General features: G+C 38.4%; 1 protein-coding gene across 1 annotated transcript in view; it reads right to left on the bottom strand.

Moving 5' to 3' along the window:
* Positions 1-601: 601 nt before the first annotated feature.
* Positions 602-27,815, bottom strand: part of LOC130327113 (1-phosphatidylinositol 4,5-bisphosphate phosphodiesterase delta-4-like) — a 148,482-nt gene continuing 121,268 nt past the window's right edge. Inside the window, exons 4-5 of the mRNA XM_056553381.1 lie at positions 16,618-16,747; positions 602-706 (exon numbers count right to left, since the gene is read on the bottom strand). Coding sequence (XP_056409356.1) covers positions 602-706; positions 16,618-16,747 — 235 coding nt within the window. The remainder of the gene's footprint in view (positions 707-16,617; positions 16,748-27,815) is intronic.

The following is a 27,815-nucleotide window of genomic DNA, read 5'->3' as shown; positions in this document are numbered from 1 at the left end:
TCATAAGGAAATCTTACAGAAGGTCTTCACTGTATCCATTGTGATGTCTTTCTGTTTGGCTTTCAGAGTCTGGTTATTCCAACCATTGAGTATTTAGGAGAGAATTCTGTAGGTTTCCTCTGCACCAAGATTTACTGTAGACAAAATTCCTATAATCTGTACAACCGGCTTCGATTGAACTGAGATGATAAAACTCTAATTCCTTCATTGTTGATCCTTTCCTTAGGAAATACAGCTACACTTGAGTCTGTAAGCATCTATTATGAATGATATTCTGCTCTTGAAGAACCATCATATAATGAATACAGTATGTGAAGTCGCCATGTCCATAGGATTCCATAAAGGGATGAGAAATTTGTATTTGATTTAGAGAATTTCTTTCGTTCTGTAAAGAATCTACCAGAAGGATAGAAGAAATGGTCGTTTTCCTTCATATATCCATGGCCGCTGGCCCTGAACTGTACCTGAAGGCTCGTATTGCAGAACAGTAGAGGAATAATCTGTATTGGATAGTAAGAGGCTCTCGCCTTGTCCTAAACAAAGTGTTGTCTAGCTGAGATCTGCAAATGTTTTGTCCTTCCAGGCCACAAGAGCTTGGAGTTCATAAATCTGAGGTGGAGTTGGGTTTTTCCATCTCGTGATTTGGAGCAAAAAGAGAATTTTTCCTTGTAGTTTCTTCAGTCTCTTCTACTAGTTCAACTTCCTCCTGATAAGCAAAGAGGGTCCAAATTTTGAGTCTGTAATGCAGCCTCCTGGTCCATACTGCTTTCCTGTCTCAAAGTATAGGCTAGTAATTCAGCCTTTGAGATTGTAGTCCTTTTAGGAATTACCCTCCCATTGGGTTTCTATGTAAGATCCCATCTGTGTGCTGCCTTGGGACGATAAGGAAAAACAAAATTGTTCTTACCTGTAATTTTGATTTCCTTGAGTCCCAAGGCAGCACACCAATACCCTCCCAATACTATTTTTTTCTGTAATTCGTCTCTATTTTATTAACACAGGTGTGATCTGTAGGAGAGGGTCTTATCAGGTCAGCAATTAACTATGCTAATTTCTTAATTATCTTGCTAGGTGGACGGTCCTAGGTTGGAGACTGGGGGATGAAATATCCCATCTGTGTGCTGCCTTGGGACTCAAGGAAATCAAAATTACAGGTAAGAACAATTTTGTTTATATTATGTCACCATCATACAGGAGATATCTTTATATTATTATATACAATATATTATGTCACCATCATACAGGAGATATCTTTATATTATTATATACAATATATTATGTCACCATCATACAGGAGATATCTTTATATTATTATATACAATATATTATGTCCCTATCATACAGGAGATATCTTTATATTATTATATACAATATATTATGTCCCTATCATACAGGAGATATCTTTATATTATTATATACAATATATTATGTCACCATCATACAGGAGATATCTTTATATTATTATATACAATATATTATGTCACCATCATACAGGAGATATCTTTATATTATTAAATACAATATATTATGTCTCCATCATACAGGAGATATCTTTATATTATTATATTATATACAATATATTATGTCCCCATCATACAGGAGATATCTTTATATTATTATATACAATATATTATGTCACATCATACAGGAGATATCTTTATATTATATTATATACAATATATTATGTCCCTATCATACAGGAGATATCTTTATATTATTATATACAATATATTATGTCCCCATCATACAGGAGATATCTTTATATTATTATATTATATACAATATATTATGTCACCATCATACAGGAGATATCTTTATATTATTATATACAATATATTATGTCCCCATCATACAGGAGATATCTTTATATTATATTATATACAATATATTATGTCCCCATCATACAGGAGATATCTTTATATTATTATATACAATATATTATGTCACCATCATACAGGAGATATCTTTATATTATTATATACAATATATTATGTCCCCATCATACAGGAGATATCTTTATATTATTATATACAATATATTATGTCACCATCATACAGGAGATATCTTTATATTATTATATACAATATATTATGTCCCCATCATACAGGAGATATCTTTATATTATTATATACAATATATTATGTCACCATCATACAGAAGATATCTTTATATTATTATATTATATACAATATATTATGTCCCCATCATACAGGAGATATCTTTATATTATTATATACAATATATTATGTCACCATCATACAGGAGATATCTTTATATTATTATATACAATATATTATGACACCATCATACAGGAGATATCTTTATATTATTATATTATATACAATATATTATGTCCCCATCATACAGGAGATATCTTTATATTATTATATACAATATATTATGTCACCATCATACAGGAGATATCTTTATATTATTATATACAATATATTATGTCACCATCATACAGGAGATATCTTTATATTATTATATACAATATATTATGTCCCCATCATACAGGAGATATCTTTATATTATTATATACAATATATTATGTCCCCATCATACAGGAGATATCTTTATATTATTATATTATATACAATATATTATGTCACCATCATACAGGGGATATCTTTATATTATTATATACAATATATTATGTCACCATCATACAGGGGATATCTTTATATTATTATATACAATATATTATGTCACCATCATACAGGGGATATCTTTATATTATTATATACAATATATTATGTCACCATCATACAGAAGATATCTTTATATTATTATATACAGTATATTATGTCCCCATCATACAGGAGATATCTTTATATTATTATATTATATACAATATATTATGTCACCATCATACAGGAGATATCTTTATATTATTATATACAATATATTATGTCCCCATCATACAGGAGATATCTTTATATTATTATATTATATACAATATATTATGTCACCATCATACAGGAGATATCTTTATATTATTATATACAATATATTATGTCCCCATCATACAGGAGATATCTTTATATTATTATATACAATATATTATGTCCCCATCATACAGGAGATATCTTTATATTATTATATACAATATATTATGTCCCCATCATACAGGAGATATCTCTATATTATTATATACAATATATTATGTCACCATCATACAGGAGATATCTTTATATTATTATATTATATACAATATATTATGTCACCATCATACAGGAGATATCTTTATATTATTATATACAATATATTATGTCACCATCATACAGGAGATATCTTTATATTATTATATTATATACAATATATTATGTCCCCATCATAAAGGAGATATCTTTATATTATTATATACAATATATTATGTCTCCATCATACAGGAGATATCTTTATATTATTATATACAATATATTATGTCTCCATCATACAGGAGATATCTTTATATTATTATATTATATACAATATATTATGTCACCATCATACAGGAGATATCTTTATATTATTATATACAATATATTATGTCCCCATCATACAGGAGATATCTTTATATTATTATATACAATATATTATGTCACCATCATACAGGAGATATCTTTATATTATTATATACAATATATTATGTCACCATCATACAGGAGATATCTTTATATTATTATATACAATATATTATGTCACCATCATACAGGAGATATCTTTATATTATTATATACAATATATTATGTCACCTTCATACAGGAGATATCTTTATATTATTATATACAATATATTATGTCACCATCATACAGGAAATATCTTTATATTATTATATACAATATATTATGTCCCCATCATACAGGAGATATCTCTATATTATTATATACAATATATTATGTCCCCATCATACAGGAGATATCTTTATATTATTATATACAATATATTATGTCCCCATCATACAGGAGATATCTTTATATTATTATATACAATATATTATGTCACCTTCATACAGGAGATATCTTTATATTATATACAATATATTATGTCACCATCATACAGGAGATATCTTTATATTATTATATACAATATATTATGTCACCATCATACAGGAGATATCTTTATATTATTATATACAGTATATTATGTCACCATCATACAGGAGATATCTTTATATTATTATATTATATACAATATATTATGTCCCCATCATACAGGAGATATCTTTATATTATTATATACAATATATTATGTCACCATCATACAGGAAATATCTATATATTATTATATACAATATATTATGTCACCATCATACAGGAGATATCTTTATATTATTATATTATATACAATATATTATGTCACCATCATACAGGAGACATCTTTATATTATTATATACAATATATTATGTCCCCATCATACAGGAGATATCTTTATATTATTATATTATATACAATATATTATGTCCCCATCATACAGGAGATATCTTTATATTATTATATACAATATATTATGTCCCCATCATACAGGAGATATCTTTATATTATTATATACAATATATTATGTCACCATCATACAGGAGATATCTTTATATTATTATATACAATATATTATGTCCCCATCATACAGGAGATATCTTTATATTATTATATACAATATATTATGTCACCATCATACAGGAGACTTCTTTATATTATTATATACAATATATTATGTCACCATCATACAGGAGATATCTTTATATTATTATATACAATATATTATGTCCCCATCATACAGGAGATATCTTTTTATTATTATATACAATATATTATGTCCCCATCATACAGGAGATATCTTTATATTATTATATACAATATATTATGTCACCATCATACAGGAGATATCTCTATATTATTATATCCAATATATTATGTCACCATCATACAGGAGATATCTTTATATTATTATATTATATACAATATATTATGTCACCATCATACAGGAGATATCTTTATATTATTATATTATATACAATATATTATGTCCCCATCATACAGGAGATATCTTTATATTATTATATACAATATATTATGTCACCATCATACAGGAGATATCTTTATATTATTATATTATATACAATATATTATGTCACCATCATACAGGAGATATCTTTATATTATTATATACAATATATTATGTCACCATCATACAGGAGATATCTTTATATTATTATATACAATATATTATGTCCCCATCATACAGGAGATATCTTTATATTATTATATACAATATATTATGTCACCATCATACAGGAGATATCTTTATATTATTATATACAATATATTATGTCCCCATCATACAGGAGATATCTTTATATTATGATATACAATATATTATGTCACCATCATACAGGAGATATCTTTATATTATTATATACAATATATTATGTCCCCATCATACAGGAGATATCTTTATATTATTATATACAATATATTATGTCACCATCATACAGGAGATATCTTTATATTATGATATACAATATATTATGTCACCATCATACAGGAGATATCTTTATATTATTATATTATATACAATATATTATGTCACCATCATACAGGGGATATCTTTATATTATTATATACAATATATTATGTCCCCATCATACAGGAGATATCTTTATATTATTATATACAATATATTATGTCCCCCATCATACAGGAGATATCTTTATATTATTATATACAATATATTATGTCACCATCATACAGGAGATATCTTTATATTATTATATTATATACAATATATTATGTCCCCATCATACAGGAGATATCTTTATATTATTATATTATATACAATATATTATGTCCCCATCATACAGGAGATATCTTTATATTATTATATACAATATATTATGTCCCCATCATACAGGAGATATCTTTATATTATTATATACAATATATTATGTCCCCATCATACAGGAGATATCTTTATATTATTATATACAATATATTATGTCACCATCATACAGGAGATATCTTTATATTATATACAATATATTATGTCACCATCATACAGGAGATATCTTTATATTATTATATACAATATATTATGTCACCATCATACAGGAGATATCTTTATATTATTATATACAATATATTATGTCCCCATCATACAGGAGATATCTTTATATTATTATATACAATATATTATGTCACCATCATACAGGAGACTTCTTTATATTATTATATACAATATATTATGTCACCATCATACAGGAGATATCTTTATATTATTATATACAATATATTATGTCCCCATCATACAGGAGATATCTTTTTATTATTATATACAATATATTATGTCCCCATCATACAGGAGATATCTTTATATTATTATATACAATATATTATGTCACCATCATACAGGAGATATCTCTATATTATTATATCCAATATATTATGTCACCATCATACAGGAGATATCTTTATATTATTATATTATATACAATATATTATGTCACCATCATACAGGAGATATCTTTATATTATTATATTATATACAATATATTATGTCCCCATCATACAGGAGATATCTTTATATTATTATATACAATATATTATGTCACCATCATACAGGAGATATCTTTATATTATTATATACAATATATTATGTCCCCATCATACAGGAGATATCTTTATATTATTATATACAATATATTATGTCACCATCATACAGGAGACTTCTTTATATTATTATATACAATATATTATGTCACCATCATACAGGAGATATCTTTATATTATTATATACAATATATTATGTCCCCATCATACAGGAGATATCTTTTTATTATTATATACAATATATTATGTCCCCATCATACAGGAGATATCTTTATATTATTATATACAATATATTATGTCACCATCATACAGGAGATATCTCTATATTATTATATCCAATATATTATGTCACCATCATACAGGAGATATCTTTATATTATTATATTATATACAATATATTATGTCACCATCATACAGGAGATATCTTTATATTATTATATTATATACAATATATTATGTCCCCATCATACAGGAGATATCTTTATATTATTATATACAATATATTATGTCACCATCATACAGGAGATATCTTTATATTATTATATACAATATATTATGTCCCCATCATACAGGAGATATCTTTATATTATTATATTATATACAATATATTATGTCACCATCATACAGGAGATATCTTTATATTATTATATTATATACAATATATTATGTCACCATCATACAGGAGATATCTTTATATTATTATATACAATATATTATGTCACCATCATACAGGAGATATCTTTATATTATTATATACAATATATTATGTCCCCATCATACAGGAGATATCTTTATATTATTATATACAATATATTATGTCACCATCATACAGGAGATATCTTTATATTATTATATACAATATATTATGTCCCCATCATACAGGAGATATCTTTATATTATGATATACAATATATTATGTCACCATCATACAGGAGATATCTTTATATTATTATATTATATACAATATATTATGTCACCATCATACAGGGGATATCTTTATATTATTATATACAATATATTATGTCACCATCATACAGGAGATATCTTTATATTATTATATACAATATATTATGTCACCATCATACAGGAGATATCTTTATATTATTATATTATATACAATATATTATGTCCCCATCATACAGGAGATATCTTTATATTATTATATTATATACAATATATTATGTCCCCATCATACAGGAGATATCTTTATATTATTATATACAATATATTATGTCCCCATCATACAGGAGATATCTTTAGATTATTATATTATATACAATATATTGTGTCACCATCATACAGGAGATATCTTTATATTATTATATACAATATATTATGTCACCATCATACAGGAGATATCTTTATATTATTATATACAATATATTATGTCACCATCATACAGGAGATATCTTTATATTATTATATTATATACAATATATTATGTCCCCATCATACAGGAGATATCTTTATATTATTATATACAATATATTATGTCCCCATCATACAGGAGATATCTTTATATTATTATATACAATATATTATGTCACCATCATACAGGAGATATCTTTATATTATTATATACAATATATTATGTCCCCATCATACAGGAGATATCTTTATATTATTATATACAATATATTATGTCACCATCATACAGGAGATATCTTTATATTATATACAATATATTATGTCACCATCATACAGGAGATATCTTTATATTATTATATACAATATATTATGTCCCCATCATACAGGAGATATCTTTTTATTATTATATACAATATATTATGTCCCCATCATACAGGAGATATCTTTATATTATTATATACAATATATTATGTCACCATCATACAGGAGATATCTCTATATTATTATATCCAATATATTATGTCACCATCATACAGGAGATATCTCTATATTATTATATTATATACAATATATTATGTCACCATCATACAGGAGATATCTTTATATTATTATATACAATATATTATGTCCCCATCATACAGGAGATATCTTTATATTATTATATACAATATATTATGTCCCCATCATACAGGAGATATCTTTATATTATTATATACAATATATTATGTCCCCATCATACAGGAGATATCTCTATATTATTATATACAATATATTATGTCACCATCATACAGGAGATATCTTTATATTATTATATTATATACAATATATTATGTCACCATCATACAGGAGATATCTTTATATTATTATATACAATATATTATGTCACCATCATACAGGAGATATCTTTATATTATTATATACAATATATTATGTCACCATCATACAGGAGATATCTTTATATTATTATATACAATATATTATGTCCCCATCATACAGGAGATATCTTTATATTATTATATACAATATATTATGTCCCTATCATACAGGAGATATCTTTATATTATATACAATATATTATGTCCCCATCATACAGGAGATATCTTTATATTATTATATTATATACAATATATTATGTCACCATCATACAGGAGATATCTTTATATTATTATATACAATATATTATGTCACCATCATACAGGAGATATCTTTATATTATTATATACAATATATTATGTCACCATCATACAGGAGATATCTTTATATTATTATATTATATACAATATATTATGTCCCCATCATACAGGAGATATCTTTATATTATTATATACAATATATTATGTCACCATCATACAGGAGATATCTTTATATTATTATATACAATATATTATGTCACCATCATACAGGAGATATCTCTATTATTATATACAATATATTATGTCCCCATCATACAGGAGATATCTTTATATTATTATATTATATACAATATATTATGTCCCCATCATACAGGAGATATCTTTATATTATTATATTACATACAATATATTATGTTTGCATCATAAAGTTGAGATGTTTTTACTTTTGGAGACATCAGAGGCTTCAAAGTTCAGCAGCAATTTTCAAATTTTTCACAAAATTTTCAAAAACGAAATTTTTCAGAGACCAGTTCAGTTTTAACCCGATAACGACCATGCACGAGTATAGACGTCCAGGTTGGAGGCCGTTCCCGCACCTGGACGCCTAAACTCGTCCATTATTCTCGTGGGTGCTGCCCAGTGCACCCACGAGATCGCGGCAGGGACTATCACACAGCCGGGACCCTGCTGCACTGCCAGGACCGAAGTAAACTTCGGTCCCGGCAGTTTTAACCCTTACAGCCGCGGTCGGAAGTGACCACGGGCTGCAAGTGTTATGACAGAGGGAGGGAGCTACCTCTGTCTCCTCTGCAGCACCCCGCATCGCGATCGCGGGGTGCTGCGTGTAATACGCGGCTGGCCGGGACCTGCCGCACTGCCGGGAGTGAAGTTCACTTCACTCCTGACAGTTTAACCCCTACAGCCGCGGTCAGAAGTGACCGCGCGCTGTAAGGAGTTCTGACAGAGGGAGGGGGCTCCCTCTGTCCCTCCTGCAGCACCCCGCATCGCGATCGCGGGGTGCTGCTGCATACCTGGGCAGCCGGGGGTCCTACAAAGACCCCCAGGTCTGCCCTGGGTATTGCCTGCTAGTGAAATATGCTGCCTGCTAGTGAAAACTGGCAGGCAGCATATAACGGCAATGCTTTGGAATACTAAGTATTCCAAAGCATTAAAAAGTATAAAAATAAATAAATAAAATAAAAGTGTAAAAAGAAATAAAAATTTAATAAAAGTGTAAAAAAAAAATATATATATATATTAAAAATACATTTATTAAATGAATCTAATTTTAAAAAATGCATAATGAGTAGGATCGCATTGGCGGACATCTTCAGCATGTAATATGCTGCGGATGTCCACCATGTGATCCTACACATTGTGCAGCAGTCACGGTAATGAGCTCGCTGCTGCGGCTGGGTAGCTTTGTGCGTCCACTCATAGCGGCGGATTTTCTGCCAGCAGTCATGAGCGGACACACTGAGCTACCCAGCCGCAGCAGTGATGGATATATTCGCCATGAGCGGGTGCTTATTCCAACATGGCGGATTTATCCATCAGGAGCCTTAACTGTCACAGACAGACGCGTTATACTGCCAGCCGACCAAGGACCAATCAGAGAGGTCCAGCCAATAACTTTTAGGGGTGCGGTATATAAATGGGGTCACTTGTGGGGGTGGGGGTACTGTTCTGCCCTGAAAGCCAAATGGCGCTACTCTCCTTCTGAGTCCTACCAGGAGTCCTACCAGGAACCATATATGGCCAAAGCGGGGGTATTGCGGAACATGGGACAAGCAGCTAAATAAAATATAGGAGCATTTCTTTCAATATCAGAAGTGATGTACAAAAAATATGCCCCCCAAATGATGCATTTGTGAAAAATTGCAATTTTCGAATTTTTAACACTGACTTTGTAATAATTCCTGCCAAAAAAATATGGTGTTAAAATACTCACTGTACCCCCTAGCGAATACCTTGAGGGGTCTAGTTTTTAAAATGGGGTCACTTGGGGGGGGGGGGGGTGTTCCTATGTTCTACTACCTTTTAATTTCTGCAAACCTTGCATAGCACATAAAAGAAGATGTACTTTTCAAATTTTCAAAATTTTCAAAATTTCAAGTTAAATTGTTCGGCTTCTAACTAATTTAAAATGTTAATTAAAAACTAAAAAAATGATGTCAAAATAAAGTAGACATCTGAAAGTATAAGTTTCATAAACTATTTGGTCAGTAAGTATAAATATATACACCCTATTAGTGTTAAAATAGCAAAAAATCTTAATTTTTTGTAAAAATTTCATGATTTTTTGCATTGTAAAAAAAAAACTACAAATGATATCGGCTACTTTTACTATGTACATGAAGGACGACGTGTGACAAAAAAACAATGTCAGAATTATCGTGATTGGCAAAACGTTACCAGAGTTATTCTCTAATAAAGACGGACATCCCCGATGGGGAAAAACAGGCCTGGTCTTTCAGGGGCGTACAGGTTTATTTGCATTGGTCCTTAAGGGGTTAAAGTGGATTTGAAGGGTCTTCATATTGGAAATACCCCATAAATAGTGATGTCGCGCGAAGCGGCGAACCGCCATTGACTTCTATGGGCAGGCGAATTTTAAAACCCACAGGGACTCTTTCTGGCCACATTAGTGATTTAAAAGTTGTTTCAAGGGGACTAATACCTGGACTGTGGTGAGCCGGAGCGGGATCCAGGGCAAAACTCCCAGGGAAAATGACATAGAGGATGCAGAGTCTGGTATTAATCCATAAAGGACATAAATCACCTATTATTATTCCTAAAGGGTTTGGAATAGACAGCACATAGAGCCCCCATTTAGGCAGCACATAGAGCCCCCATTTAGGCAGCACATAGTTAGATCCCCCCTTTAGACAGCACATAGTTAGATCCCCCTTTAGGCAGCACATAGAGCCCCCATTTAGGCAGCACATAGTTAGATCCCCCCTTTAGGCAGCACATATTCCCCCATATTAGGCAGCACATAGTTAGATCCCCCTTTAGGCAGCACATAGTTAGATCCCCCCTTTAGACAGCACATAGTTAGATCCCCCTTTAGGCAGCACATAGAGCCCCCATTTAGGCAGCACATAGTTAGATCCCCCCTTTAGGCAGCACATATTCCCCCATATTAGGCAGCACATAGTTAGAGCCCCCCTTTAGGCAGCACATAGTTAGAACCCCCCTTTAGGCATCACATAGTTAGATCCCCCTTTAGGCAGCACATATTCCCCCATATTAGGCAGCACATAGTTAGAGCCCTCCTTTAGGCAGCACATAGTCCCCCATATTAGGCAGCACATACCGTATTTATCGGCGTATAACACGCACCCCCATTTTAACAGGGAAATTTAAGTAAAAAAATAAATAAATACATATAAGATAAATGAGACTAAATTCCTTATCATCCCTCTAACTTTGATTTTATATATACTGTAGAGCAGTGTTATAGTGGCACTATACTATATACTGTAGAGCAGTTTTATGGGGGCACTATACTATATACTGTAGAGCAGTGTTATGGGGCACTATACTATATACTGTAGAGCAGTGTTATGGGGCACAATACCATATACTGTAGAGCAGTGTTATGGGGGCACTATACTATATACTGTAGAGCAGTGTTATGGGGGCACTATACTATATACTGTAGAGCAGTGTTATGGGGCACTATACTATATACTGTAGAGCAGTGTTATGGGGGCACTATACTATATACTGTAGAGCAGTGTTATGGGGGCACTATATTATATACTGTAGAGCATCGTTATGGGGGCACTATATTATATACTGTAGAGCAGTGTTATGGGGGCACTATATTATATACTGTAGAGCAGTGTTATGGGGCACTATATTATATACTCTAGAGCGGTTTTATGGGGCACTATACCATATACTGTTGAGCAGTGTTATGGGGCACTATACCATATACTGTAGAGCAGTGTTATGGGGGCACTATACTATATACTGTAGAGCAGTGTTATGGGGGCACTATACTATATACTGTAGAGCAGTGTTATGGGGGCACTATACTATATACTGTAGAGCAGTGTTATGGGGGCACTATACTATATACTGTAGAGCAGTGTTATAGTGGCATAATATTATATACTGTAGAGCAGTGTTATGGGGGCACTATGCTATATACTGTAGAGCAGTGTTATGGGGCATAATACTATATACTGTAGAGCAGTTTTATGGGGGCACTTTACTATATACTCTAGAGCAGTGTTATGGGACACTATATTATATACTGTAGAGCAGTGTTATGGGGCACTATACTATATAGTGTAGAGCAGTGTTATGGGGGCACTATACTATATACTGTAGAGCAGTGTTATGGAGCACTATACTATATACTGTAGAGGAGTGTTATGGGGGCACTATACTATATACTGTAGAGCAGTGTTATAGTGGCATAATACTATATACTGTAGAGCAGTGCTCTAGTGGCATAATACTATATACTGTAGAGCAGTGTTATGGGGGCACTATACTATATCCTGTAGAACAGTGATATGGGGCACTATACTATATACTGTAGAGCAGTGTTATGGGGCACTATACTATATACTGTAGAGCAGTGTTATAGTGGCATAATACTATATACTGTAGAGCAGTGCTCTAGTGGCATAATACTATATACTGTAGAGCAGTGATATGGGGCACTATACTATATACTGTAGAGCAGTGTTATGGGGCACTATACTATATACTGTAGAGCAGTGTTATGGGGACACTATACTATATACTGTAGAGCAGTGTTATGGGACACTATATTATATACTGTAGAGCAGTGTTATGGGGCACTATACTATATACTGTAGAGCAGTGTTATAGGGGCACTATACTATATACTGTAGAGCAGTGTTATGGGGCACTATACTATATACTGTAGAGCAGTGTTATGGGGCACTATACTATATACTGTAGAGCAGTGTTATAGTTGCATAACACTATATACTGTAGAGCAGTGTTATGGGGCACTATACTATATACTGTAGAGCAGTGTTATGGGGCACTATACTATATACTGTAGAGCAGTGTTATGGGGCACTATACTATATACTGTAGAGCAGTGTTATAGTTGCATAACACTATATACTGTAGAGCAGTGTTATAGTGGCATAATACTATATACTGTAGAGCAGTGTTATGGGGCACTATACTATATCCTGTAGAGCAGTGTTATGGGGCACTATACTATATATTGTAGAGCAGTGTTATGGGGCACTATACTATATACTGTAGAGTAGTGTTATGGGACACTATATTATATACTGTAGAGCAGTGTTATGGGGCACTATACTATATACTGTAGAGCAGTGTTATAGGGGCACTATACTATATACTGTAGAGCAGTGTTATGGGGCACTATACTATATACTGTAGAGCAGTGTTATGGGGCACTATACTATATACTGTAGAGCAGTGTTATAGTTGCATAACACTATATACTGTAGAGCAGTGTTATGGGGCACTATACTATATACTGTAGAGCAGTGTTATGGGGCACTATACTATATACTGTAGAGCAGTGTTATGGGGCACTATACTATATACTGTAGAGCAGTGTTATAGTTGCATAACACTATATACTGTAGAGCAGTGTTATAGTGGCATAATACTATATACTGTAGAGCAGTGTTATGGGGCACTATACTATATCCTGTAGAGCAGTGTTATGGGGCACTATACTATATATTGTAGAGCAGTGTTATGGGGCACTATACTATATACTGTAGAGTAGTGTTATGGGACACTATTATATAATGTAGAGCAATGTTATGGGGGCACTATACCATATACTGTAGAGCAGTGTTATGGGGCACTATACTATATACTGTAGAGCAGTGTTATGGGGGCACTATACTATATACTGTAGAGCAGTGTTATGGGGCATTATACTATATACTGTAGAGCAGTGTTATGGGGGCACTATACTATATACTGTAGAGCAGTGTTATGGGGGCACTATACTATATACTGTAGAGCAGTTTTATGGGGACACCATACTATATACTGTAGAGCAGTTTTTTGGGTACACTGTACTATATATTGTAGAGCAGTGTTATGGGGCAGTATACTATGTAGTGTGGAGCAGTGTTATGGGGGCACTATACTATATACTGTAGAGCAGTGTTATGGGGGCACTATATTATATACTGTAGAGCATCGTTATGGGGGCACTATATTATATACTGTAGAGCAGTGTTATGGGGGCAGTATATTATATACTGTAGAGCAGTGTTATGGGGCACTATATTATATACTCTAGAGCGGTTTTATGGGGCACTATACTATATACTGTAGAGCAGTGTTATGGGGCACTATACTATATACTGTAGAGCAGTGTTATGGTTGCACTATATTATATACTGTAGAGCAGTGTTATGGGGGCACTATACTATGTAGTGTAGAGCAATGTTATGGGGGCACTATATTATATACTGTAGAGCAGTGTTATTGGGCACTATACTATATACCGTAGAGCAGTGCTATGAGGCACTATATTATATACTGTAGAGCAGTGTTATGTGGCACTATTATATACTGTACAGCAGTGTTATGGGGGCACTATACTATATACTGTAGAGCAGTGTTATGGGGCACTATACTATATACTGTAGAGCAGTGTTATGGTTGCATTATATTATATACTGTACAGTAGTGTTATGGTTGCACTATATTATATACTGTAGAGCAATGTTATGGGGGCACTATATTATATACTGTAGAGCAATGTTATGGGGGCACTATATTATATACTGTAGAGCAGTGTTATGGGGGCACTATATTATATACTGTAGAGCAGTGTTATGGTTGCACTATATTATATACTGTAGAGCAGTGTTATGGGGGCACTATACTATGTAGTGTAGAGCAATGTTATGGGGGCACTATATTATATACTGTAGAGCAGTGTTATTGGGCACTATACTATATACCGTAGAGCAGTGCTATGAGGCACTATATTATATACTGTAGAGCAGTGTTATGTGGCACTATTATATACTGTACAGCAGTGTTATGGGGGCACTATACTATATACTGTAGAGCAGTGTTATGGGGCACTATACTATATACTGTAGAGCAGTGTTATGGTTGCATTATATTATATACTGTACAGTAGTGTTATGGTTGCACTATATTATATACTGTAGAGCAATGTTATGGGGGCACTATATTATATACTGTAGAGCAATGTTATGGGGGCACTATATTATATACTGTAGAGCAGTGTTATGGGGGCACTTTACTATATACTGTAGAGCAGTGTTATGGGGCACTATATTATATACTGTAGAGCAGTGTTATGGGGGCACTATACTATGTAGTGTAGAGCAATGTTATGGGGGCACTATATTATATACTGTAGAGCAGTGTTATGGGGGCACTATACTATGTAGTGTAGAGCAATGTTATGGGGGCAGATATAGCGGAGGTGTAATGCTGCTCTACCAATGACTGACATTGTAAGTCCTGCCCCCTCAGGATTGACACGGTATGGACTCACCAGGAAGAGGCGGTATGCGTGCGCTTCATTCATGTCCACGTTCATCATCTTCAGCAGATCTTGGACCTCTTTGAAGTTCATCCTCCCATCTCGGTTCTTGTCGGCTTTCTGGAACCAATCACAGATCCATCTGAACCGTGGTCAAGGAAAAAAAAACAACTCGTGCCAAAGGACGCTGAGAGGTCATGTGACCGTATTTTTTTCACGTCAGTTACATCCCGTGGTCAGTGACCGTGTCCCACAATGCATTGCTCCCAGGGAGGGGACAGCGGACTGAGCTCTAAATGGGGAGAAAAGATGTAAAATAGCTGAGGGTCTGCCACAATGTAACAGCACAGGAAAGTCTCTGTGAGCTCAATACATCAGCACAATGAACACGCTGGACTCACAGATACATTGTAATGAGGTGCAGCTGTGTGATCAGGGTAATGTTCAATGGGATTGAAACTACACTCACAGACCCTGTTACATGCTGTCAGGATTAGGAGACACCTGGGACCGGCCCTATATCTGTCAAAATGGAGAACAAAGCTTTTATTCTCTGGTGCCAAGTGTCCTAGAGGCGGTGCCAACCCATGAAGTGTTGAGGAGCCTTCTCCTTCCCGATTGATTGACAGCTGGAAGCCGAGCCCTGTCTATACATCTCCTTCATGTTTACAGATTGTACTCAGGTGTGAGCTGTGTAGACAGGGCTCAGCTTCTACCTATCAATCAGGAAGGAGAAGGCTCCTCGACACTTCAGGGATTGGTACCGCCTCTAGGACACTTGTCATAAGAGAATAAAAGCTTTGTTCTCCATTAAGACAGAGATAGGAGCAGTCCCAGGTGAATCCCTTAGATTTACAGAATGTTCCATCCACTAAAAACATGGAAGAAGAAGTGTCCCCTGGTACAGAACACAATGGACTCTGCTGTACTGGACTGTAAGAAGTGTCCTCTGGTACAGAACACACTGGACTCTGCTATACTGGACTGTAAGAAGTGTCCCCTGGTACAGAACACACTGGACTCTGCTGTACAGAACACACTGGACTCTGCTGTACTGGACTGTAAGAAGTGTCCTCTGGTACAGAACACACTGGACTCTGCTGTACAGAACACACTGGACTCTGCTGTACTGGACTGTAAGAAGTGTCCTCTGGTACAGAACACACTGGACTCTGCTATACTGGACTGTAAGAAGTGTCCCCTGGTACAGAACACACTGGACTCTGCTGTACAGAACACACTGGACTCTGCTGTACAGAACACACTGGACTCTGCTGTACAGAACATACTGGACTCTGCTGTACAGGACTGTAAGAAGTGTCCTCTGGTACAGAACACAATGGACTCTGCTGCACAGAACACACTGGACTCTGCTGTACTGGACTGTAAGAAGTGTCCTCTGGTACAGAACACACTGGACTCTGCTATACTGGACTGTAAGAAGTGTCCCCTGGTACAGAACACAATGGACTCTGCTGTACAGAACACACTGGACTCTGCTGTACTGGACTGGAAGAAGTGTCCTCTGGTACAGAACACACTGGAATCTGCTGTACTGGACTGTAAGAAGTGTCCTCTGGTACAGAACACAATGGACTCTGCTGTACTGGACTGTAAGAAGTGTCCTCTGGTACAGAACACACTGGACTCTGCTGTACTGGACTGTAAGAAGTGTCCTCTGGTACAGAACACAATGGACTCTGCTGTACAGAACACACTGGACTCTGCTGTACTGGACTGTAAGAAGTGTCCTCTGGTACAGAACACACTGGACTCTGCTGTACAGAACACACTGGACTCTGCTGTACAGAACAAACTGGACTCTGCTGTACTGGACTGTAAGAAGTGTTCTCTGGTACAGAACACACTGGACTCTGCTGTACAGAACACACTGGACTCTGCTGTACTGGACTGTAAGAGGTGTCCTCTGGTACAGAACACACTGGACTCTGCTGCACAGAACACACTGGACTCTGCTGTACTGGACTGTAAGAAGTGTCCTCTGGTACAGAACACACTGGACTCTGCTGTACAGAACACACTGGATTTTGCTGTACTGTAAAAAGTGTTCTCTGGTACAGAACACATTGGACTCTGCTGTACAGAACACACTGGACTCTGCTGTACTGGACTGTAAGAAGTGTCCTCTGGTACAGAACACAATGGACTCTGCTGTACAGAACACACTGGACTCTGCTGTACAGGACTGTAAGAAGTGTCCTCTGGTACAGAACACAATGGGCTTTGCTGTACAGAACACACTGGACTCTGCTGTACTGGACTGTAAGAAGTGTCCTCTGGTACAGAACACACTGGACTCTGCTGTACTGGACTGTAAGAAGTGTCCTCTGGTACAGAACACACTGGACTCTGCTGTACTGGACTGTAAAAAGTGTCCTCTGGTACAGAACACAATGGACTCTGCTGTACAGAACACACTGGACTCTGCTGTACTGGACTGTAAGAAGTGTCCTCTGGTACAGAACACAATGGACTCTGCTGTACAGAACACACTGGACTCTGCTGTACTGGACTGTAAGAAGTGTCCTCTGGTACAGAACACAATGGACTCTGCTGCACAGAACACACTGGACTCTGCTGTACTGGACTGTAAGAAGTGTCCTCTGGTACAGAACACACTGGACTCTGCTGTACTGGACTGTAAGAAGTGTCCTCTGGTACAGAACACACTGGACTCTGCTGTACTGGACTGTAAGAAGTGTCCCCTGGTACAGAACACATTGGACTCTGCTGTACTGGACTGTAAAAAGTGTCCTCTGGTACAGAACACACTGGACTCTGCTGCACAGAACACACTGGACTCTGCTGTACTGGACTGTAAGAAGTGTCCTCTGGTACAGAACACACTGGACTCTGCTGCATAGAACACACTGGACTCTGCTGTACTGGACTGTAAGAAGTGTCCTCTGGTACAGAACACACTGGACTCTGCTGTACAGAACACACTGGACTCTGCTGCATAGAACACACTGGACTCTGCTGTACTGGACTGTAAGAAGTGTCCTCTGGTACAGAACACACTGGACTCTACTGTACAGGACTGTAAGAAGTGTCCTCTGGTACAGAACACACTGGACTCTGCTGTACAGAACACACTGGACTCTGCTCTACTGGACTGTAAGAAGTGTCCTCTGGTACAGAACACAATGGACTCTGCTGTACTGGACTGTAAGAAGTGTTCTCTGGTACAGAACACATTGGACTCTGCTGTACTGGACTCTGCTGTACTGGACTGTAAGAAGTGTTCTCTGGTACAGAACACAATGGACTCTGCTGTACTGGACTGAAAGAAGTGTTGTCTGGTACAGAACACATTGGACTCTGCTGTACAGAACACACTGGACTCTACTGTACAGGACTGTAAGAAGTGTCCTCTGGTACAGAACACACTGGACTCTGCTGTACAGAACACACTGGACTCTGCTGTACAGAACACACTGGACTCTGCTGTACAGAACACACTGGACTCTGCTGTACAGAACACACTGGACTCTGCTGTACAGAACACACTGGACTCTGCTGCATAGAACACACTGGACTCTGCTGTACTGGACTGAAAGAAGTGTTCTCTGGTACAGAACACATTGGACTCTGCTGTATTGGACTGTAAGAAGTGTCCTCTGGTACAGAACACACTGGACTCTGCTGTACTGGACTGTAAGAAGTGTCCTCTGGTACAGAACACTCTGGACTCTGCTGTACTGGACTGTAAGAAGTGTCCTCTGGTACAGAACACACTGGACTCTGCTGTACAGAACACACTGTACTCTGCTGTACTGGACTGTAAGAAGTTTCCTCTGGTACAGAACACAATGGACTCTGCTGCACAGAACACACTGGACTCTGCTGTACTGGACTGTTAGAAGTGTCCTCTGGTACAGAACACAATGGACTCTGCTGTACAGAACACACTGGACTCTGCTGTACTGGACTGTAAGAAATTTCCTCTGGTACAGAACACAATGGACTCTGCTGCACAGAACACACTGGACTCTGCTGTACTGGACTGTAAGAAGTGTCCTCTGGTACAGAACACACTGGACTCTGCTGTACTGGACTGTAAGAAGTGTCCTCTGGTACAGAACACACTGGACTCTGCTGTACTGGACTGTAAAAAGTGTCCTCTGGTACAGAACACAATGGACTCTGCTGCACAGAACACACTGGACTCTGCTGTACTGGACTGTAAGAAGTGTCCTCTGGTACAGAACACACTGGAATCTGCTGTACAGAACACACTGGACTCTGCTGTACAGAACAAACTGGACTCTGCTGCACAGAACACACTGGACTCTGCTGTACTGGACTGTAAGAAGTGTCCTCTGGTACAGAACACAATGGACTCTGCTGTACAGAACACACTGGATTCTGCTGTACTGGACTGTAAGAAGTGTCCTCTGGTACAGAACACAATGGACTCTGCTGCACATAACACACTGGACTCTGCTGTACTGGACTGTAAGAAGTGTCCTCTGGTACAGAACACACTGGACTCTTCTGTACAGAACACACTGGACTCTGCTGTACAGAACACACTGGACTCTGCTGTACTGGACTGTAAGAAGTGTCCTCTGGTACAGAACGTACTGGACTGTAAGAAGTGTCCTCTGGTACAGAACACAATGGACTCTGCTGTACTGGACTGTAAGAAGTGTCCTCTGGTACAGAACACAATGGACTCTGCTGCACAGAACACACTGGACTCTGCTGTACTGGACTGTAAGAAGTGTCCTCTGGTACAGAACACACTGGACTCTGCTGCATAGAACACACTGGACTCTGCTGTACTGGACTGAAAGAAGTGTTCTCTGGTACAGAACACATTGGACTCTGCTGTATTGGACTGTAAGAAGTGTCCTCTGGTACAGAACACTCTGGACTCTGCTGTACTGGACTGTAAGAAGTGTCCTCTGGTACAGAACACACTGGACTCTGCTGTACAGAACACACTGTACTCTGCTGTACTGGACTGTAAGAAGTTTCCTCTGGTACAGAACACAATGGACTCTGCTGCACAGAACACACTGGACTCTGCTGTACTGGACTGTAAGAAGTGTCCTCTGGTACAGAACACAATGGACTCTGCTGCACAGAACACACTGGACTCTGCTGTACTGGACTGTAAGAAGTGTCCTCTGGTACAGAACACAATGGACTCTGCTGCACAGAACACACTGGACCCTGCTGTACTGGACTGTAAGAAGTGTCCTCTGGTACAGAACACACTGGACTCTGCTGTACTGGACTGTAAAAGTGTCCTCTGGTACAGAACACAATGGGCTCTGCTGTACAGAACACACTGGACTCTGCTGTACTGGACTGTAAGAAATTTCCTCTGGTACAGAACACAATGGACTCTGCTGCACAGAACACACTGGACTCTGCTGTACTGGACTGTAAGAAGTGTCCTCTGGTACAGAACACAATGGACGCTACTGTACAGAACACACTGGACTCTGCTGTACTGGACTGTAAGAAGTGTCCTCTGGTACAGAACACACTGGACGCTACTGTACAGAACACACTGGACTCTGCTGTACTGGACTGTAAGAAGTGTCCTCTGGTACAGAACATAGCGTGTACATAGAGCGTGTGTACAGTAAAAATCCTACGAGCGTGTGTACAGTATAAATGCTACGAGCGTGTGTACAGTATAAATGCTAAGTGCGTGTGTACAGTATAAATGCTAAGTGCGTGTGTACAGTATAAATGCTAAGTGCGTGTGTACAGTATAAATGCTAAGTGCGTGTGTACAGTATAAATGCTAAGTGCGTGTGTACAGTATAAATGCTAAGTGTGTGTGTACAGTATAAATGCTAAGTGCGTGTGTACAGTATAATTGCTACGAGCTTGTGTACAGTATAATTGCTACGAGCGTGTGAACAGTATAAATGCTACGGGCGTGTGTACAGTATAAATGCTACGGGCGTGTGTACAGTAAAAATCCTACGAGCGTGTGTACAGTATATATGCTGCGAGCGTGTGTACAGTATATATGCTGCGAGCGTGTGTACAGTATATATGCTGCGAGCGTGTGTACAGTAAAAATCCTACGAGCGTGTGTACAGTATAAATGCTGCGAGCTTGTGTACAGTATAAATGCTACGGGCGTGTGTACAGTATAAATGCTGCGAGCGTGTGTACAGTATAAATGCTACGGGCGTGTGTACAGTATGAATGCTGCGAGCGTGTGTACAGTATAAATGCTGCGAGCGTGTGTACAGTATAAATGCTGCGAGCGTGTGTACAGTATAAATGCTGCGAGCGTGTGTACAGTATAAATGCTGCGAGCGTGTGTACAGTATAAATGCTGCGAGCGTGTGTACAGTATAAATGCTGCGAGCGTGTGTACAGTAAAATAGCTGCGAGCGTGTACAGTATAAATGCTGCGAGCGTGTGTACAGTATAAATGCTGCGAGCGTGTGTACAGTATAAATGCTGCGAGCGTGTGTACAGTATAAATGCTACGTGCGTATGTACAGTATATATGCTGCGAGCGTGTGTACGGTAAAAATCCTACGAGCTTGTGTACAGTATAAATGCTACGAGCGTGTGAACAGTATAAATGCTACGGGCGTGTGTACAGTAAAAATGCTACGGGCGTGTGTACAGTATAAATGCTACGGGCGTGTGTACAGTATAAATGCTGCGAGCGTGTGTACAGTATAAATGCTGCGAGCGTGTGTACAGTATAAATGCTGCGAGCGTGTGTACAGTATAAATGCTGCGAGCGTGTGTACAGTATAAATGCTGCGAGCGTGTGTACAGTATAAATGCTGCGAGCGTGTGTACAGTATAAATGCTGCGAGCGTGTGTACAGTATAAATGCTGCGAGCGTGTGTACAGTATAAATCCTACGAGCGTGTGTACAGTATATATGCTGCGAGCGTGTGTACAGTATAAATGCTACGAGCGTGTGTACAGTATAAATGCTACGAGCGTGTGTACAGTATAAATGCTGCGAGCGTGTGTACAGTATAAATGCTGCGAGCGTGTGTACAGTATAAATGCTGCGAGCGTGTGTACAGTATAAATGCTGCGAGCGTGTGTACAGTATAAATGCTGCGAGCGTGTGTACAGTATAAATGCTACGGGCGTGTGTACAGTATAAATCCTACGAGCGTGTGTACAGTATAAATGCTGCGAGCGTGTGTACAGTAAAAATCCTACGGGCGTGTGTACAGTATAAATGCTGCGAGCGTGTGTACAGTATAAATGCTACGGGCGTGTGTACAGTATAAATCCTACGAGCGTGTGTACAGTATAAATGCTGCGAGCGTGTGTACAGTATAAGTGCTACGGGCGTGTGTACAGTATAAATCCTACGAGCGTGTGTACAGTATAAATGCTGCGAGCGTGTGTACAGTATAAATGCTGCGAGCGTGTGTACAGCATAAATGCTAAGTGCGTGTGTACAGTATAAATGCTGCGAGTGTGTGTACAGTATAAATGCTAAGTGCGTGTGTACAGTATAAATGCTAAGTGCGTGTGTACAGTATAAATGCTACGAGCGCGTGTACAGTATAAATGCTACGAGCGCGTGTACAGTATAAATGCTAAGTTCATGTGTACAGTATAAATGCTACGAGAGTGTGTACAGTATAATTGCTACGAGCGTGTGTACAGTATAAATGCTACGAGCGTGTGTACAGTATAAATTCTAAGTGCGTGTGTACAGTATAAATGCTACGAGCGTGTGTACAGTATAAATGCTAAGTGCGTGTGTGTACAGTATGAATGCTACGTGCATGTTTACAGTATAAATCTTACGAGCGCGTTTACAGTATAAATCCTACGAGCAATTGTTGTGTACAGTATAAATGCTACGAGCGCGTGTACAGTATAAATGCTACGAGCGCGTGTACAGTATAAATGCTACGAGCGCGTGTACCGTATGAATGCTACGAGCGCGTGTACAGTATGAATCCTTCGAGCGCGTGTACAGTATAAATCCTACGTGCGCGTGTACAGTATGAATCCTACGTGCGCGTGTACAGTATGAATGCTACGAGCGCGTGTACAGTATGAATGCTACGAGCGCGTGTACAGTATAAATGCTACGAGCGCGTGTACCGTATGAATGCTATGAGGGCGTGTACAGTATGAATGCTACGAGCGCGTGTACAGTATAAATGCTATGAGCGCGTGTACAGTATGAATCCTTCGAGTGTTTGTGTACAGTATAAATCCTACGAGCGCGTGTACAGTATGAATGCTACGAGCGCGTGTACAATATAAATGCTATGAGCGCGTGTACAGTATAAATCCTACGAGCATATGTTCAGTAAAAACCCTACGAGCGTGTACAGTATAAATGCTATGAGCGCTTGTACAGTATGAATCCTTCGAGTGTGTGTACAGTATAAATCCTACGAGCGCGTGTACAGTATGAATGCTACGAGCGCGTGTACAATATAAATGCTATGAGCGCGTGTACAGTATAAATCCTACGAGCATATTTTCAGTATAAACCCTGCGAGCATGTGTTGTGTACAGTATGACACGAGCGTATGTACAGTATGACTCCTAAGACCGTGTGTATAGTATAAATGCTACAAGCGTGTGTACAGTATAAATCTTATGAGCGTGTGTACAGTATAAATGCTGCGGGCACGTGTACAGTATAAATCCTACTAGCATGTGCTGTGTACAGTATGACACGAGCGTATGTACAGTATGACTCCTAAGACCGTGTGTATAGTATAAATGCTACGAGCGCGTGTACAGTATAAATGCTACGGGCGCGTGTACAGTATGAATGCTACGAGCGTGTGTACAGTATAAATGCTACGAGCGCGTGTACAGTATGAATGCTACGAGCGCGTGTACAGTATGAATGCTACGAGCGCGTGTACAGTATGAATGCTACGAGCGCGTGTACAGTATAAATCCTACGGGCGCGTGTACAGTATAAATCCTACGGGCGCGTGTACAGTATAAATGCTATGAGCGCGTGTACAGAATAAATCCTACGAGCATGTGAACAGTATAAACCCTACTAGCATGTGTTGTGTACAGTATGATCCGAGCATATGTACAGTATGACTCGTAAGACCGTGTGTATAGTATAAATGCTACAAGCGTGTACAGTATAAATGCTAAGAGCATATATTGGGTGTAATCGCTCCGATCGTGTGAACCGTACAAATACTACAAGTGCATTTATAGATTTACCAGCGTCCATGCGGCACCAATGCTACAGGCGCCTGTACTGCACGAAAGCTACAAATGCATGTACAGTGAAAAACAAATGACACCCCCTCCCTATGAGCGGTACGAGCATGTAAGCACTGACCTGACAAAAAAAATCCCCCCCCCCCCGCACCATGGGTTTGTGGGGGAGCAAGGTCTCAGTGGGAAACATGGCTAAGTCTCGATGCAGGAGCGGACCGGGTTGCGTGCTGATGTCATGGATAAACCCGGGATCCCCAGGATATCCCCTACTGCACCCCCCCCCCCACTGTCCCCCTCCTGCACCGAGCAATAAACAGGAGAGCAAAGACCGTTTACGGCCACATGGGACGCACGTCCCTGAGTTACTGAAACCGGGGTCGGGCTTGCCGAGGGTACCCTCCTATCTCCGGCTTACCTCCAGAATGCGGGCTGCGATGGAACGCCGCTACCCTGGCCAGCCCCGGCCACTTATCCGCACCCACGATGCTGCTTCCGGTCAGCTGACAGAGTGTCACCTGATCGATCGTCACGTGAAGAACCCGCGGCGTCAGGAAACAGGTACTGCCGCGGATTCTTACAGAAAATTCCCGCACCTCCCACAAATTCAGGCTAAATGCTTTATTACTTTACGCATTGATAACATAAAGTGATGACTCGCCCATGCAGATAAGTGCCCGTGCAGATAAGTGCCCGTGCAGATAAGTGCCCGTGCAGATAAGTGCCCGTGCAGATAAGTGCCCGTGCAGATAAGTGCCCGTGCAGATAAGTGCCCGTGCAGATAAGTGCCCGTGCAGAGAAAGTGCCCGTGCAGAGAAAGTGCCCGTGCAGATAAGTGCCCATGCAGATAAGTGCCCATGCAGATAAAGTGCCCATGCAGATAAGTGCCCGTGCAGAGAAAATGCCCGTGCAGATAAGTGCCCGTGCAGTTAAAGTGCCCATGCAGATAAGTGCCCATGTAGATAGGTGCCCATGTAGATAGGTGCCCATGTAGATAGGTGCCCGTGCAGACAAAAATGCCCATGCAGAGAAAATGCCGTGCAGAGAAAATGCCCGTGCAGATAAGTGTGGTTGCAGTATTGAGGTAAGGAGGCAGCATTTTAAATTGAAGTGCAGTGTTTTATTTCCACCTGTCTTTCCTTAGGAGTTTTTTCATACCTGCATTCATGCCATGCAGCGACAGCTCGACTTATCCTGCCCCAGCCATCCTGTCCAGCAGCTTCCACTCCACACACAGCCCAGCCTGTCCAGCAGCTTCCACTCCACACACAGCCATCCTGTCCAGCAGCTTCCACTCCACACACAGCCCATCCTGTCCAGCAGCTTCCACTCCACACACAGCCCAGCCTGTCCAGCAGCTTCCACTCCACACACAGCCCATCCTGACACTGTGCTACAACTCCACACACAGCCCAGCCTGTCCAGCAGCTTCCACTCCACACACAGCCCATCCTGTCCAGCAGCTTCCACTCCACACACAGCCCAGCCTGTCCAGCAGCTTCCACTCCACACACAGCCCATCCTGACACTGTGCTACAACTCCACACACAGCCCAGCCTGTCCAGCAGCTTCCACTCCACACACAGCCCATCCTGTCCAGCAGCTTCCACTCCACACACAGCCCAGCCTGTCCAGCAGCTTCCACTCCACACACAGCCCATCCTGTCCAGCACCTTCCACTCCACACACAGCCCAGCCTGTCCAGCAGCTTCCACTCCACACACAGCCCAGCCTGTCCAGCAGCTTCCACTCCACACACAGCCCAGCCTGTCCAGCAGCTTCCACTCCACACACAGCCCAGCCTGTCCAGCAGCTTCCACTCCACACACAGCCCAGCCTGTCCAGCAGCTTCCACTCCACACACAGCCCATCCTGACACTGTGCTACAACTCCACACACAGCCCAGCCTGTCCAGCAGCTTCCACTCCACACACAGCCCATCCTGTCCAGCAGCTTCCACTCCACACACAGCCCAGCCTGTCCAGCAGCTTCCACTCCACACACAGCCCATCCTGACA

This window comes from Hyla sarda, unplaced genomic scaffold (genome assembly GCF_029499605.1).
Source record: "Hyla sarda isolate aHylSar1 unplaced genomic scaffold, aHylSar1.hap1 scaffold_292, whole genome shotgun sequence".
Lineage (NCBI taxonomy): Eukaryota > Metazoa > Chordata > Amphibia > Anura > Hylidae > Hyla > Hyla sarda.
The sequence above is the reverse complement of the archived record's forward strand: the minus strand, read 5'-3'. Positions and strand labels throughout refer to the sequence as shown.